This window comes from Excalfactoria chinensis, chromosome 1 (assembly GCF_039878825.1).
Source record: "Excalfactoria chinensis isolate bCotChi1 chromosome 1, bCotChi1.hap2, whole genome shotgun sequence".
Lineage (NCBI taxonomy): Eukaryota > Metazoa > Chordata > Aves > Galliformes > Phasianidae > Excalfactoria > Excalfactoria chinensis.
In genome coordinates, this window is record NC_092825.1 from 134,801,933 (window position 1) to 134,819,735 (window position 17,803).

General features: G+C 39.0%; 1 protein-coding gene across 1 annotated transcript; it reads right to left on the bottom strand.

The window, feature by feature from the left end:
* Nucleotides 1–693: 693 nt before the first annotated feature.
* On the bottom strand, nucleotides 694–17,803 carry LOC140265541 (protein-lysine methyltransferase METTL21E-like). The gene is made up of 4 exons (XM_072361577.1): nucleotides 17,698–17,803; nucleotides 5,907–6,064; nucleotides 2,035–2,152; nucleotides 694–1,118 (listed from the first exon to the last, which is right to left on the bottom strand). Exons 1-4 carry the CDS (start codon nucleotides 17,765–17,767, stop codon nucleotides 694–696), a joined length of 771 nt encoding a protein of 256 aa, XP_072217678.1. The 5' UTR covers nucleotides 17,768–17,803.

A 17,803-nucleotide genomic window follows, 5' to 3' on the forward strand; every position in this document is an offset into this window, starting at 1 on the left:
CCCCAGAGGCCTTCAAGGCCAGGCTGGATGGGGCTTTGAGCAACCTGGTCTGGAGGGAGGTGTCCCTGTCTATAGCAGGGGGTTTAGAACTAGATGATCTTAAGGGTACCTTCCAACCCAAACCATTCTATGACTCTATGACAGCATAATCATTAAATCAAGGAGTAACTATTAGTCTTTCTCCCTTTATTATGATACTATATCTCCCATTTTTCCTTTCAGTTAACATCATGTAAAGGCCATTTGAAGGAAGGGTTTGCACATTATGGTGGGAATGAGGGAAGACAGCTTTAACATCACACCTATTAAATACAAAATGTAAGAAAACTGTATTAAATCTTCAAAAGATTGGTTGGTCTCATAAGACACTGTTTAAAACTGCATTTGAAAGCCAATGGAAATATTCATTGCACATCCCATAAAAATAATATTGAGAATCATGAAAGTTATTAGTTTTGTCAATTTAGCACATAAAAGTCAAGAAAACATCATAAATACATTTCTTCTACATATGAAACTTTCAGCAAATTGAATTTAGGAATTCTGTAGGGCTACACTGGAAAACCAATATTTTGTTCTAACTTGCTTCAAAAATGTCATTCGTACAGATGCAGGCAACTACTTATGTAGGAATTATTAAAAAGAGAAATAACTACAAGGCATTTTAGACAATCACCCCCATGTATTTATTTTTCAGACAGACAGTTTGGAAGGTCTGACTTTCATCCTGCCTTTCCTCATTGCCTTGTAGAGGGTTATGTTCAAACTAGGGAAATTAGAAATCACCTCCAAGTCAAAGAGTGTCTGAAATCTGTCCACAAATCGGTTCTCATTGTCCAGCCTAAACTTCATAGCCCACATAATAACAGTGTCATTCTTGCACAAGTGGTCAAAAGTTAGTAGGAGCTCATCCAGGAAGGGATGGTGGTAAACCACATCAGCAGCCATAATGTAGTCAAAGTGACATGAAGCTCTGGGAAAGTTTTTTTCCAGATCAATTCCCCAGGACAACTCCTTGACACAGGGCTGGTGTTTGCATTTCAGTTTCGTATTTTGGAGAACATTGTGCTGAAGGTTTCCCAGCAGTTCTGGCAAATCAGTGGCTGTCACAAGTGCACCTGTGACAGAAAGAAAACAAAAGCAATCTTTCAATATACTTCAAGACTTGTGTAAAAGCCCACTTGCAAAAGCCACCTGAAAAGGAACCGATTTTAGCAAATTTTCTCTCTAGGGGAATAGAACACTGTTATTGCTCCCAGTAGTTATTACTCATTGTAGTTAAAATAAATATCGGGTTCCCAGCAGTTTTGCTGCACAGACTGCAATCTAAAGGCAGGTGGGCTTGGGTGGGGATAAATCAAATACCTTATCTTGATGTCATTTTGAATGGAAGTACAGTGAGAGGTTAGGAATTGAAGAGTAACAGTTACTAACTGCAGAAAATCAACACTAGATTTAGGCATTGCCTCAGGTTTTCATTTTAACATATCAAGAAGCTTTCTCAGACTGCAGAAAGCTAAAACACTGTTAAAATACAGGAGTGAATGATTTGAATTACTCTTTAGAAAGAGCAGGCTGCCATGAGAGAAAACAAGTTTCTGTAGCAGAAAAGTCAAGGATCAGTTGCTGAAAGAAAAGGCTGAACTCAAGTATGAAGGAAGTGCTCTGGCATCCAAAAGGTATTTGATCAGTGGAAGATATGTGTTGGTCATGCCTGCATCTGACTTTACCCTATTGCCACTGATGTTCTGTCAGACACTAATTTCTTATTTGTTAGTCCCCTGTTTAACACTGCTAATGGTAACTACTTCCACAGGGGCCTTCTTTGTTACATCTACACCTTTGCGTTTACACCTTTAGAGGGGAAAAATAAAACAACACAAGTTTCCAAGAAACCCTGCTGGAATTCACTTCTTCTTTCTCTTAGAAAATGTCAAATAACTGTGTTTTAGAACTTCCAAGGTACTTCCTTGGCTTTTCAGTATTCATCTGAGAGACTGTTCCAAGAGTATAAGAGCAGTGGTATGTACTCACCCAGTAAACTGGCTACTATGGAGACCAATCCAGTTCCAGCTCCGATTTCAATCACATTTTTGTCAACTAAATTGTACTGTTTAGAATTGGTTTCCAAAAAATAACACAGAACGAGAGCCTGCAGGAGAGGGAAATCCATGAATATACTGAACAAATAAATCAAATAAAAACCTCCACTGAATACACATTGTCATTTATAAGCATGCAAAAAAAAATGTTTTATAGTTTCATGTCTGTTTAAATGAGCAATATCCATTCAAACGCCGTCCTGAAAGGATCATGACTCACTATCTTTGAGCTCTATAGGCTGACAAAACAAACGCCGCCACATGCTTCGATATGGGCTTGCAAAGTGTTACAGCCAGAAGGAATGACTGCAATTATCTAATCTGTCAAGCTGCATAACATGAGCTGTAAAATTCCAGTCAGCAATTCCTACACTTACTTCTGGTTGAGTTAAAACATGTCTGTCACAAAGACATCTTGATATATGGAGTGCATGTATGAGAAAATCCACAACTCTTGTTAGTCTTTTCCAATAGTTAATTATTTAAAACAAGAATTAATGAGCATAATGATTCAAAAATGGACAATAAATTTACCCCTTTACTTTCAGTTCAGTTTCTTTTTAGTTTTAATGTCCATACCTTGATAAGCGTAAAAACCATTTTAGTATACAAAATCACATAGCCCTCTACAACTGACTCTTCATATATATATATATATTCATAAACTGACTGAGAAGCTTCTCCAACTTTTTTGTCCTATCTCACACTGACCAGTGTTCTTTAGATCACTGTAGAAATACAGATGGCTATTTTTACTCTTCTCACAAAGACAGTTTCCAGCCTGTCTTCTGTATTACTTCCCACATTTAGGAAAATTATATAGTCTACATTGACAAATACATGTATTGGTTGCCATATTATCTTGCAGTACAGATTACCATTTGGGAAGATAATTAGAAGTGATTCAATTTGGCACTGCAAAATTATACTCTTGGTTTTACTTTAATAGATTACAATATAGAAGGAATGGAGAAGGAGGAGTGCTGACTTAGCAAGTGATAGAAAGTCTGTTTTTTGCTTTCAGCCTCTCAAATCAGAGCAAAAAGTACAAGGTCTTTTGTATGAACATACAGATATCTCAATCAACAAAACTTAGAAAGTTTGTACGTGCAGTATTAATAAAAGCCAGGTTCTTTAAGACTGTGTGTGATGTTAGACCGACTTTCTAAAACAAATCCTACCAAGATTTCCTTTTAGCTTCATTCATCCCCATCATTTCTTCCTTTGGTGTCTTGCCATGTTCTGCTGTTGAAACCAGCTGGCAGGATCAAAACTTCCATGACTTAAATTAGGGAACCTTTGAAAGTCAGCTTTCTTTCCATGCAGAAACTTCTCTTAAATTTTCTGCATTCTTGACAAATGTGGCTGACATTTTTCAGAAGATTTCAAATATTGCAGGTTGGAACAGAAGGGAGAATATAAAGTGGGGGCTTTCTTCCTTCCACAGAAAAATTGACTGAGCCCTCACAGAAAAAAACATGCATTTCAGTATAGCCCTTGATTTGCAAAAGTAATTAACAGCCAGCCGACCTTGCTTGAAGACATTCACTGAGGCTGTTAAGAGATACAGCGCAAACAACTTTTCCAGTTTCGCTAAGAAAAAGTGTTTGGCATCCAAAGCAGAAGGGCACACCAACCCTCCTCAGCTGGATTATGGTCACACTCCTTTAAAAACAGCACAATCTTAGGAATCTGGTACCAGTGGGACAACAGTGCAGCCTCTTGGCTTTTGATTCTCTCAATCCTATAGGAGCTCTTGGAGATCTTTCTGTTTTAGAGATATTCTCCGAGCAGTGAAACTGTCAGTGGTTCATTGTGGAACCTGTCCAACTGCAGCAGGGGTTTTTCACTCTTAATTATTTCAAAGCAGCCCAACAGCTCAAAACATTGAAGAAGGTTCTTTGTATGGTGTATACATTGATAGTTTGTTAGTATTTTTGAGGTTCTTTCTGATCCAAACCATTCTGTGTTCCTATGATGTCAGAAGCCATGAATGATGGTTCCTGAGAGCGTGGATTTACTTCCACATAGGTTTCTTGCTTTTTAAAAAACTGGAAGTTCTGTGTGAATCTTTTGCCATGACTACATATTTACAAGCTAAATTTTTCTCATGTGTAGCTTAAGTAGCTTCTGTGAGTGTCAACACCTTATGAGCTCTTTCTGAATCTACTTTCTCTAAGGTCATTTAATTATAAAACGTACAGTAATGTAATTCTCATACAAGACTCCACATTTCCTTTAAAATTTGCTTCTAATTGGCCAGTAGGACCAAGAAGTTTTGACAGGAGAGGAGAAGACACCACATCATACATGCTGTGTAATGGGGCACAAACAAGAAATACGAGGGCTGCTCCAAAAGTAATGCCTTCTGTTTTATTATGTTAGCCCAGGACATCAGAAGTGGATTTTGGTGGTATAGCAGTAGAGGTTGAACCTTTTGCCAATACTCCGTTACATTTTGTTGCTGTGTGACGGATGGCAGCAGAGGGGCAGTCTAACAAAATGTCCTCTGACATGAAAGTGCAAATGAAGCAATGATGAGTTGCTCCTGTTGACATTCATTGATGCTTCCTGAACTTTTATGGAGACCGACCAGTGAATGTGAGCACAGTGAGGTGGTAGGTAGTAGTGTGTTGCAACAGTGGCAACAACAACATGAAAGACAAGCCAAATTCCAGACAGCCATGTACGGCTGCCACACCGCAAAACAGAGTGTCTCAAGCACATCCACTCTAATCGGAAGATTATTACCACAGAACTGTGTATGGAACTGGATACCAGTTTCAATATGTTGGAAACATCAGCAGTGTTGGAATATCACAAAGTTTATGCCAGGTGGTTTCCACGAATGCTCACAGATGAACAGAAAGAGCACCATATGCAACTTTGTCAAGACCTACTGAAATAACATGAGGCTGAAGGTGACACTTTTCTGGATCACATCATTAGCAGTGACATGATGTGGTGTCATCACTACGAGCCAAAGTTAAACAGCAGTCCACAGAGTGGTGAGATTTGAATTCTCCATCAAACCCAAAGGTTCAGGATGTAGCCCTCAGCAGATAAAGTGATATGCAGTCTTTTGGCATAAGTGGTGATCTTTTTGGATTTCCTGGAACCCAGAGAAACCATCAGATCTGACTGCTACACTAACTAAGCTGAAGGTTCAAACTTCCAGACTCACATCAGAGAAGAAGACAGCATTTCTCTTGCAAAATGATAAGGTCAGGTCCCATACCAGTTTGAATACCGTGGAGTACGCTGCCAATCTTGGATGGTCTGTCCTACCATACCCATCATATAGTACTGGATTTATCGCCTTCTGACTTCCATTTGTGCTGATGAAAGATGGACTGCATGGGCAACATTTTCCTAACAACAACATTGCCATGGCAATTGTGAAACAATGGGTCACCTCTGCTGCTGCAGATTTTTATGAGCTCACCATGCAGGCTCTTGTTCATCACTCACAAAAATGCATAGCTAACAGCGGTGACTACACTGAAAAAAGTGTTTTTAGCTGAGAGCTTTATCAAACCGTGTCATTGAGCTCTTCATATCTATTGTGGATTGCATGGAAAAAAATAAAAGGCAATATCTTTGGAGTGACCTGCTTTCAGCTTTGAGAACCAGGAAGCCATGAGAAAACCAGGCTAAATTCAGGTTTGGGAACTGTAGAATGGAGAAAGCATAGAATCTTATCCTTAATTTTACAACACACAATAAAAAATATCACTAAAAAGCAAACTAAATGTGTTAAAAGACTCCAAAACTGAAAGTAACAATTTTATGCAAATATTGTACCGATGGCCAGACGACTGCCCCATAACAATCAGTGGCTTCTGTAATCTTTATCTCATGGCCAGCAAAGTGAAAGCCTTCCCAGGCCTTGTAAGTTAAAACATCAGGAAAAAAACGTCTTCTCATTATTTCAGTAACTATTTGTTCGTCTTCTTTTTCCCCTGGAAGTGAAAATATAAAAGGTCACATGAGCTGAGAGGGCTGACAATTAAATCACCAATTTATATTGAAATGCTGATTTGAAGCAGGAGTTGGAATTATGTTTGTGAACTAAAATGCATTTTACCATTAATGGTTAGCATGATATAAGGGAAGTCTCCTGAATTCTAATGGAAGTTTTCAGTTTATGACTATATAAAGTAATTTTTTCCTCCTTTGCTGAAGAAATGAAGTTCAGGAAAAGTGCAATGTTACCATATGTTACTTTTCGCTTCATCAAACCAACAGAATGTGCTTTTTCACTTCAAGAATAGCTGCTTTCGTATTTATTCTCATGGTCTTTTGTACCTGGATTTTTTGTTATTTTCCATGTCCTTTTACTGTTCACCTTCCCCATGTTAGAGTAAATAAAACGAATCACAATATCATATATAAGTCTGTCACAAAACTTGTGAAACAAATCCTAGCAACACAAATTATGACAGACAGGAGAGAAAGCACTACTGTTGTCAAGAAAGCTTATCCACCCACCCCAACAGAGCCTTGTAAAAGGGATTCTTTCCAGCTGGCTTGATATCCTGAATGTCATCCTTGCTGCTATGTGAAGGACATTTATGATAGCTAACATAATCCAGGCCAACCCTTCTACAAGAGAGGATTCATTCATTTTTTTGCTGAATACCAAGCCAGTGTCATTTTTGCAAACATCACACAAAGCTGCACCGCAGTGTTGCAGATAACTTTCTGGAGCATTTCCTTTGCAAAATCAGGAATCATTCTGAATTTGCATGGTAAATTTGCTTTCACAGCCAGACATGATCTCTTGGCAAATTAGCTAAAGCAAAACATGTTTACAAGCTATACCTCCTGGAAAGCATGTTAAAGTTGTGGTAACTGGGTTACCATCTTTTCCAAAGCAGAATTCCTCTATCAGGCCTGCAGCTGACATCCAAATCACAGACAGAAACATGGAGATGACACAGAATGACACACAACTGATTGACACACACAGGATAGAAACTGCAGACAGTGGTCATTAGAAATGAATACGCTGGTCTACCATCCTTCAGTAAATCTATATAAAGAAAACAGCAGCTCTTGGCACTATAGGAGAGTCTACATTTTCTTCCCCCTCGACTCACTGCTCTTCCATACACACTGATATTTTTCTTGCCATAACCTATCAAGAGAGACAACTCACTCTCCTTTTCTGGAAATTTAAACAACAACAATAATAATAACAGTAATAATAAAAAGGATGGTATACCATGATTTGGTTGAAAAAAAAAATTACTAGTCATGAGCCAGCAGTGTGCTCTTGCAGCTCGGAAAGCAAATGTTATCCTGGGCTCCATCAGAAGTACTGCATCCAAGTATGGAACCCCCATTACAAGAAAGACAGAGAGCTGCTGGAGAGCATCCAGAGGAGTGTCACAAAGATGATCAGAGGGCTGGAGCACCTCCCCTATGAAGACAGGCTGAGAGAGCTGGGCTTGTTCAGCCTGTAGAAGAAAAGGCTGCAGGGTGGTCTCATTGCAGCCTTTCAGTACCTAAAGGGAGTCTACAAACAGTAGAGGAGTCAACTCTTTGAAAGAGTAGGTAATAGCAGGACAAGAGAAATGTTTAAGTTGAAGGAGGGCAGATTTAGGTTGGATATCAGAGGGAAGTTCTTTACTGTGAGAGTGGTGAGGTACTGGAACAGGCTGCCCAGAGAGGCTGTGGATGGTCCCATTCGCTGGAGGTGTTCAAGACCATGTTGGATGAGGCCCTGGGCAGCCTGGTCTAGACTTAGATATAGAGGTTGGCAGCCCTGCCTTCGGCGGGGAGGTTGCAGCTTCATGATCCTTGTGGTCCTTTTTCAACCCAAGCCATTCTATGATTCTACAACACAGCTAAATTAAAAATAAAATTATGTATATACCACTGGAAAGAAAGTTAAACAGTATAATTTTTAAAAGGTAGCATACATAGAATAATCTGAACTTTAAAATTATGATATTTTAAAAGGTCAGATGCTAAGTGGTAGTGTACAGTCAGCACATAACATTAGAGGTTTGCAGGAGTTGTAAAGTTGAGAGAAGGCACATATGTCATTGAGCTCATAAGCAGGAAACTAAACACACTGGAGTTAAGAGTGATAGAAATGCTGCTTTGGGGCCAAAGTAATTTTTTCTTATGAAAAAATAATATGAGGTTTTCTTATTACAGATATTGTAAAGTGTATTTAATTTATCATCCTGTGTCTAAGTATAATAGATCTAGACTGCTTTTAATCTTCTCGGACCACTTACAGCAGTCTGATCTCATTCCATGATCAGCACTAGCTGCCGAAATAAAAAGCTATTCCTTCTATTACTTCTCAATTATAGCCATTTTTCTTTTCTTCTACTTCTGATATCTGCATTGGATCCAAGTTTGATGAAAAGCCCTAACTTATAAAGTCTTAACTTATAAAGCTTCAGCCAAAAGGTCTATAAAACTTCAGAAGTATTACAGCTTCCCCTCTAGTGTTCAGTAAACATTTCCCACTTATTTTTTATATTGTCAGTAATCTTTCTACTCAAGGCTTGTGTTGTACCTACACTAATAAAGTTTGTAGGCCACTGCTCCCTGCCTAGGGTAAACTGCTCATACTCCCGAAAGAAGAGATCCAAATCTACTAGTTAATAATACCACTTAAATCACTGGCCCTCTTATTCCTTTGGTAATCCCATGGGTGGGATACCTGTAGAAGCTGACATAACACTTACAATCTTCTCTTTGTTTGTTTGTTTCACCATATACTTGTTTTACTATATGTATATGGAAGGCAGGCTTCAAAACTCACCTTAGTGAGAAATCTAATCAGGACCAAGAAACTAATGGCAAAATAAACACTACAAATCTTTAGCCAGACATGCTTACTTCCACATAAATCATATAGTCATAGAATGGAAAGGACCTACAAGATCATTTAGTATAACCATCCTCCCATTACCGTTGCTACCACAAGCCACTAAACCATATCTTGTAGCTCCTCATCCAGACGCCTCTTGAACACTGCCAGGAACGGCGACTCCACCACCTCCCTGGGCAGCCGTTCCAGTGCCTGACCACTCTCTGAGAGAAAAAGTTTTTCCTTATGTCTAATCTAGACATCTTCTGGTACACCTAGAGGCCATTTCCTCGGGTCCTGTTTGTTGCCTGGGAGAAGAAGCCAAACCCCTCCTCATCACAACCTCCCTTCAGGAAGTTGTAGAGTGTAATGCAGTCTCTCCCCTGAGCCTCCTCTTCTCCAGACTGAACAATCACAGCTCCCTCAGCTGCTCCTCATAAGACTTGTGCTCCAGACCCCTCACCAGCTTTGTTGCCCTTCTCTGGACACGTTCCAGGGCCTCGATGCCTTTCTTGTAGTGAGGAGCCCAAAACTAAACACAGTACTTGAGATGCTGCCTCACCAGAGCTGAGTACAGAGGGATGATTACCTCTCTGCTCCTGCTGGCCACACTATTTCTTATACAGGCCAGGATAAATCTCCCCTTACAATCCAAAAAGCACTCTTCTATTTTCTGCTTTATATTGATCATTGTGACTGAGATACACACAAACACAAAAATAAAGCAAAAATCATTCTTTTCTGCAACGGTCTTCAGAGCAGTCAGAACAGAAAAATAACAAGTTGAAAATCTGTAATGCAAGAAGAATATTGTTATCTGTGTAAGCAGAATGCAAGTGAAATAAAGTTCATCACTGCAAACAGTGATGAAGTTCTGCTAGTTATGCTTTGATCAAAGTCTAGTTTCTTGATAACAGATGTAAAAAATCTGATAGGAAGTTATTCTCCTATAAGTGTTCAACTCTGTGTTAGTCTTTATTCTTATTCAAGTTGCAATGTTGAGTTATAACTCAATGAAGGAATTTTAATGATATTTAAAGATAGCAAGACTCATCAGTAGTTCAAGATCAGGCAAGGGAAGAGGAGGCTTCACTGACCTAATTCTTGCAAGAATGGAGTTTCATATTAGATATTTCCAGCAGTATTACTCAAGCACCCATAACAAACTATCAGAATATAAAGGTCTGCTAGAACTGGTTACTCCCTTCTTTGTTTACCTGAGTTTGATGAAGCGAGCTAGCACTTTCTCCTCCTTCATGTTTTGGGGATACATGGAAGTATATCTATATACATAGACATTGTATACATAGAGATGTATGTACAGTTTATTCATTTTTTTGCATTTGCATGCAAACACAGAAAGTACTGGAATTTCAGGTGCTAGAATATATTTACATCAAGAAGGGATAGTTTGACCCTATTCACTTAGCACATAGAGACTGAGATAATTTTTGTTAATAAAACAGCGCTCCTCTGCCCTTGAATTGCTCAATTGCTCTTGATCACAAAGAAATTCTTGTCTATAGATGTCATAAATCCTTCCCAAAATAGAATCTGAATTTATGTAACTTTCATAAGATTTTCTGTCTAACAGTATAACGACTTGGTGAGTCCTATGAAATAAAAATTCTTCTCCAGAGGGCTGCTGGGCACTGGAACAGGTTCCCCAGGGCAGTGGTCAGAGCACCAACCTGCATTTGGACAATGCTCTTAGACAAAGGGTTTGAACTTTGGTGAGGTTCTGTGTGGAGACTCGAGTTGGATTCAGTGATCCTTGCAGGTCTCTTCCATATCAGGACATTCTGTGTTTCTCTGGTACCAGATAAAGTTTCATTTATCACAAAAACCTAATGTTGTTGGAGCAGACTCTTTAAATTCCTTTGATTTCAGTCCTGTATGCTGCCACAACTTTGCAGTATACCAAAGACATGATTATAAAAACAGTGAAAACATCACTCACAGGAAAAGCAATTACAATTACTATTTAAAAAAACAAACAACAACAACGAAAACAACTTGGTTTTTCAGAGAGAGATAAGATAGATAATAAATCATGTGGAAGACTGGTGTTCTGAAGTTAGTGGCAAGCTGATTGCAGAAATGTATGACAAGCTGCAGAATCCCATGTAGAGAACTAGAGGTTTTTGCTGATGCATTTAAACATCAAACAAAATGTTTTACACAAGAACAAAACCTTAAGAAATAAAAGGACCTGAGTGCTTCTGAGGCAGAACTAGAGAAGTGAGGAGGAGAAGGCAGAGCAAGATAATATGTAGATTAGGTTAGAATGAAACAAGCTGCAAATTACAGCATCTTTAACAATAAAGTAAATTACAGGAATGGGTCTTAGGCTAACATTACCTGCATGGAGTTTTTTTGCTAGTAAGAAGTTGAACAGTATGTTTTGAAACATTCCACATAAATGTTTGTTCAGGAGTTACATAAAAATTGTACTTGGGTAGTACACAGCTCCACCAGGAAACAGTAACCTTAAAATTCACTTGGGTACTGTCCCTCAATAATTAGCATATGTTAAATCTCTGAACATACGCCTAGTGATACTTCCTACATCAGTGCATTTTTTACTGAGCTGATAAAGGACAAGCACTGTTAAAACAGCACTTAAAATGCAGGAAAAGTGGCAAAAGCAAAGATTTAATATAATTAAATATGTAATTTATATATATATGTATATATATAATTAAATATATAATGATAAAATATATAATTAATATATTGTATATAATTAAAATATATTGATAACATTATCCAGATAACTGAATTAGAATGTGACTAAGATAAAGGAAGAAAACAACCCCTGCACATGGAATCTATGAAGAATATACTCGTAGTCGATATCTCCATTTTCTGACTCACACACAAACAGCTCAAACATTGAGTAACAAAACATCCTTCAAGCACTCTGTTATCTGCATTTGCAGCTGGACTTGATCTTCAAGGTCTTTTTCAATCTGAGCAATTCTACAATTATATGATTAAGACAGAATTAAACTACAGTTTCACCTAGTGATTTATTGGGGGAGGGAGGGAGGGAGAGAGGGGAAACATAGACTAGTCTCTTTCAAGTGCTGGGCTAACTGTACTTAATTTCCTAAGGTCAAATGGTGTCACAGAACAGGGTGATAAGGGAGCATGCAAAAGAAATAAGACCCAACGATCTTCTGTGTCTCTCCTGCATTCATGGATTTTCTCCAATTGGCAAAAAGAATGAAATCCAAGCCTTCAGCATGAACTTGACCTGACAAAGTTCAGCCCTACAGTAAACACATTCTCTTTTCTTCAGAAGCAATATACTCTCACCTGAAGAGTTTAGTTATAAGATATATACAGGGGGTGGCAGAGACCTCTTGAGATCATCTAGTTCAAACCCCTTTCTAAAGCAGGTTCCCTACAGTAGGATACAAAGGGAAGTCTCCAGGTAAGTTCTGAATATCTCCATAAAAGGGGACTCCACAACCTCTTTGGGCAGCTTGTTCCAGTGCTCTGTAACCCTCACAGTAAAGAATCGCAGAAGACTTACCATTTTGATCTGTTCTTAGAAATATTTTTACAATGACACACAAGATAGATATTATAGATGTAATAGCTATCTATCTATACTCATGCGTACCAACACCAAGAAGAAACTCAAGAAAGAAAGCAGATTTGCAACTTGTTCTGTAACTGTAAGAGTTTACTAGATAAAAGTTACATCACTACACTGATGGGAAACCTCAAAATGTAGCCCTGTTAGTTCATCCAGGTATCTCTAAGGGCCCAGAGAACCCCAGATCTACATTAGCTTGTACTTCTAAGGGACTGTAAAGCCTCATAATTTTAACTGAGCTACTGATGTCTTGCAGTCAGAGTCCTGGTCTTGTAAACATTACAGATAGCTCCATGGAAACATACTCAATCTTGAATCAGAGAACAGTCCCCAAATTCCAGGTGACATCACTTCAGTATTTCATTTCTATCCATCTATTTCTATTTCATTCCAATCCATTGCAGCCTAAGGACCCTGAAAGGAAAGGATCAGGGAGTAAATTTAACCATTCCTTTGACCTTCCAGAAGTCAGATGTAACCTGCACCTTTTTAAAAACATACATCAAAGTACTAGCCTAGAAAATTCTCTTATCTAAACTACCTAGTTAATTTTTCCTCTCTTCATGCCTGCCTATGGAGGTGGTGATGATCATTCACTCCAGGCTCAACCTGCTGAAGTGATGGCAAGGATAAGGTATATTATATAGATTAATCCGAGATATTGCATCAGTGTAATATAATGCTTGAAACTTCATACTTGGAAATGTAGAAATACAAAACTGCTACCCACAAGCAGCCTAATCTCAGCCAAGAAACGAAATGCCCTAAGTACAGAGTGCAAGGAGATGAGAACAGGAGAGGGCTATGCTCTCTAGTAGTGGATTTATCCAGGTTTTAGAGGTGCATTCTCAACATGAAACTCATGTCACTGATATCACAGCCTCATACTAGTCACAGGTCATCTAAAACCATTAGAAAGCTGAAAATAGAAGTACTGTGATCAGACTATCTCATGAACACATAATGAATTCAAATGTTCCCATTAGTTATTACATAACCATGCTTGTCTGTCATTGAAAATATCTGCAGGCCTATGCTCCGCATCTACATAATTGCTGATAATAACTAAATGATTTCCCTTTGACTGCAAAAGTAGGCTATGTTGTATGTTATGTGCTCTACCATACATTGTAGAAGGGTGACTGAAAATTTTCTGATAGATAGGAGTAATCTGGATGAGTAACTAAGACACTACTGTCTAACATCATCTTCCACATCTCTTATCTTGCCTGGTCAAAAAGGCTTTGTGTTATTGGAAGTTCCTATTTCCTTCTAACAGCGTGCCAGAAGAACCCATGTACCGTGACCAGTGCAACAGAAGAGCCCCCAACAAAATGTCTGCCAATTTTCTCCATCAATATTTTTGGGTTTCTAAAACATTTCATTGGAGAAAGGACCTGAAAGTTACCCAACAATATCAATCCATGATTTGAGCTTTTTGTGAAGTCACAGAGAAATAATTCATTAATTGTTGAAACGTAGCTATGTCATCTATGAGGAGTAAAATTTGAGTTCTGACATTTTGGGTCAATCCTGCAGCAAAGCTGAAGAATAATCTTAACTAATGGCATGACTTCTAAACATGCTGCTTTTATATTAAAATATATATATATATTTTGAGATAACAATTAATGGAAGTGAGGTTCTTTTGTTTCTGTTTTTTTTTCTTATTATTGTTGGTTTGGGGGTTAGGTTTTTGCTTTGTTTTTTAAGATAGAAACATAAACTAAATGGGGGAAAAAAAATCACAGAATCACAGAACTGAAGGGGTTAGAAGGGACCTCTGGGGATCACCAAGTCCAACCTCACTGCTAAAGCAGGTTCCCTGCAGTAGGTTGCATAGGAAGGCTTCCAGGTGAGTCTTGAATATCTCCAGAGATTACACAGACCCTCTGGGCAGCATTTTTTAGTGTTCTGTATGCCTCAAAGTAAAGAAGCATTTCCTCATGCTCATTTTAAACTTTCTGTGTTTGTCACACCCCATCTGGTCCTTTACAGCGTTTCTGTATGTGCCTGTTGCCCCTTGTTCAGAATATCCCTGTCTTTTTTGAACTGAGAAGCCCAGAATTGGACACAGTACTCCAGATGTGGCCTCACCAGGGCAGAGCAGAGTGGGAGGATAAGCTCCCTTGACCTGCTGGCCACAGTCTTTGTAATGAGCCCCAGGATACCACTGATCTTCTTGACCGCAAGGGCACACTGCTTGCTCATGGCCAATGTGTAGCCCACCTAAACACCCAGGCCCTTCTCTACAGAGCTCCTCTCCATCAGTATCTGTCCTGATGCGTGCAAATATTCCTCCTCAGGTGTAGGATTTTACACTTGCCTTCATAAGGTTCTTCTCTACACAACTTTTCAGCTTGCCCAGGTCAAAAATGAGAGAAGGGAAAGCAGGTGATAGTAAATGAGTCACTTGTACGTAGTATAAGTAGGTTGACTTTTTAACCAGCACTGCTAATTGTGAAGTCCACTACAAATAATCTTTTAGCATTTTAAGCACTCAGAGAGCAGAGAAATTGAGTTCTGGGCCTTCATTAGAAAAAGTAAAATTCAGTCCTTGCATATATCTGTCAATTCTACAGAATTAAGTGGATCCCCTCCCTTCCACCACCATTAAAGATGGGCCAGAAGGAAATAAGGGTTGTGAGGTTTGTGTCCAGAAGAACAACAAGCAAGTAAAAGCAAAGCTAGAAACTGGACACTCAGTTGTGAATAGTCAGGGTTGGCTCCATGGCCTGGTACCAGAATGTTTTTTCTATCTTACAGAAAAGTCTTTGAAGTCAGGGGAAAAGTGTCTGCAGCGAAAGGAGAAGATGAAAGTAAGAAGTGTCCTTAGAAGTAACCCAGGAAATGGAAACAAGATACTAAGTCACTCCCTCATCCCAGCTTAACTTCTTAACTTCTAAGTTACAGGGTTAGGCTGCTTCTCACTTGCCTCAATTCCAACCATGTCCCATTTAAGGCATCTTTCTGGATGTCACCCAGACTTGAAATGATGACAGGAATCACCATCAACAAGAGCATCTGTTGAGCAGGGGAAGAGAAGGAGCATGACTGTTATAAAGCTCTGGAAGATATGTGAAGGTTACCAGGTCAGCATTTTCTCAGATATTTATGGATTAAAAACTGGGCCCCAGCCAAGAAAAGTGAGATGGTGAAGCGTCAAGGACAAGTTGCAAACTTGCTCTTCTCCTTTTGTCTCAGAGATAAAATTACTTTGGGATGAACGTAAATAATATAAATCTTGCAAAGTAATTTCAGGTCCTGAAAAACAAAGGCAGCAGTGCTACAGTCTGATCTCAGAAAAGTTTGGCAAAAGAGAGTAAAAGCTAGTGAGAAAAAGAAGTCATGAGAGGAAGGAAAAGAGACATTAATGATGCGGGTGTGCTGGAGAACTGATTTGATGAAAGGACCAGGAAAGATCAGACCAGATGAGGATCTACCTGTAAATTGGAACCTGGTAGTAATGGTAACCATGAGCTATGACAAGGAGTTCTAATCTAGAGAAACTGTGACAAGCCAGTTGAGATAACAGAACCTTGTGAGAGAATGGCAGTGAATAAAATGAGAATGGGGTGGTGGAACAGCAAATACGAAAAGCTCAGACACTGAACTGTTCCTATGAAACAGTTTGAGACTGGATGGGCAAAGTGAATGAAAAGGGAATGGAGAATGTGGCAGAGGAAAAAGATGGAGACAAAAAAAGTACGGGCTGAGGGGACTGAAGCATCAATTCTCCATGCAGCAGGTTCAATGCACTTTCCTCCAGAATCTGGAAGGGAACTGGATATGCTGAAGCCTACTGTTGGATAAAACCATGACTATAAAGATGTGCTGTTTTCCGCTGGTGTCTCCTCATCCTCTTTAACAAGAGTTGCTAGAAGTGGGCATCCTGCTATTGCTATCAGCAGTTTGTTGGCTAAAAGGAATACATTTCTGCATTTGATTTAAAGATTCTGTGCTACCAACTAATTTTGCATAAATCAATCTGATGTCCCGGAACTCAATCATTTTAAAAATTCAAAAGCTTAAGTAATTACATGCAGACCTGCTGCTCCTTGCCCTAAATCCTGCATGAAGAAATGATCAGTATTAGAAAGCCAAACCTGCAGAAGCACAGCAATACCTGTGCAACTGGAACTCAGCCTTCTTGTGTGCAATGTAATAAGAGTCATCAATATTGCAGTCTTTAATGGCCTGGTCTTTAATATTAATACTTCTAAATATTTCTTACCCTGATCATGCCTCAACACATGTAGGATGAACTTGAGCTTTTCGTTCAAGTCAGGATTACGCAATAGGAAAAGGAAATGTATTAAAGAAATTCTCCAGATTAAGGCATGCGAAACAGGGGTTTTGTAACTGCAGTCTCTACCAAACTCTATCAGCCACTTTCTTGTGTGACATCAGCTTTCCAGAGAAGATCATGATTTTGAGTGCTTAATTTTCTTAGCCCTTCAGTTATAAGGTGTATGAAGACTTAGAAAAAGGGAAACAAAAAGCCCTACAGACAGCAACAGAAAGCTTCTGGAAGAGAGGGATTCCCCTGACATTTCTCTGCCCTCACCAGCCTTCTCAGACTTAATACAAGAAATTTAAAAGCCACGTGTATGTGAAGATGTTGTTCCGGCAACACTGATGTTTTGGGGGCAATTTTGCTTTAAAGTGCACCTTAGTTCAATCATATCTCTTCTATTCCTGACGTTTCAGGATCTTGAAAATGAGCAGCTTAAGATCTACTTAGGAATAAAGACATAAATACATAAAGCTGCTAACAGTTCCTGTTAAGATCATCTGTGAGGCCATCTACACAGTAACTGGGCTTGTAATGACTGATCCTGCCTGTCACTCCACAAACAAACCTATTCTGAATAGCTCAATCATAGCCACAGCTTCATTCCCTGGAACTGGTCACAGGCAAATAGCTGGGGCAAGTTGCCAGACATGGGTAGGAAATCACTATACCAAAGAATGCTGGCATAGCAGATATTTACTACATAGCTAGAATATTACAACAGCGCTATCTATTGCATTTTCTCTACAAGTGCCATAAACACAATTCTTCGGGAGAAGTAAGTAAGAGAGCTGTCAGCAAGGTGCCTTGTTCCTTCTACTTAACAAAATTCAAGATGGTGAAATAACAAACACTTTACCTGCTTGTCTTTCTAATTTTCTTCTCTGTTCATCATGCAGGTGATTACGTTGTGATGACGTCAAATCCATACTAAGCCAGAAGACCACGGGCAGACAAACACAAGC

Excerpts from the sequence above, each read along its gene's own strand:
- LOC140265541 (XM_072361577.1), bottom strand. The coding sequence starts at position 17,767 with ATGGATTTGACGTCATCACAACGTAATCACCTGCATGATGAACAGAGA. Across the intron at positions 2,153-5,906 it reads GGGCAGTCGTCTGGCCATCG|GCTCTCGTTCTGTGTTATTT; the intron begins GTACAATATTTG and ends CCTCTCCTGCAG. Across the intron at positions 1,119-2,034 it reads CATAGTAGCCAGTTTACTGG|GTGCACTTGTGACAGCCACT; the intron begins GTGAGTACATAC and ends TTTCTGTCACAG.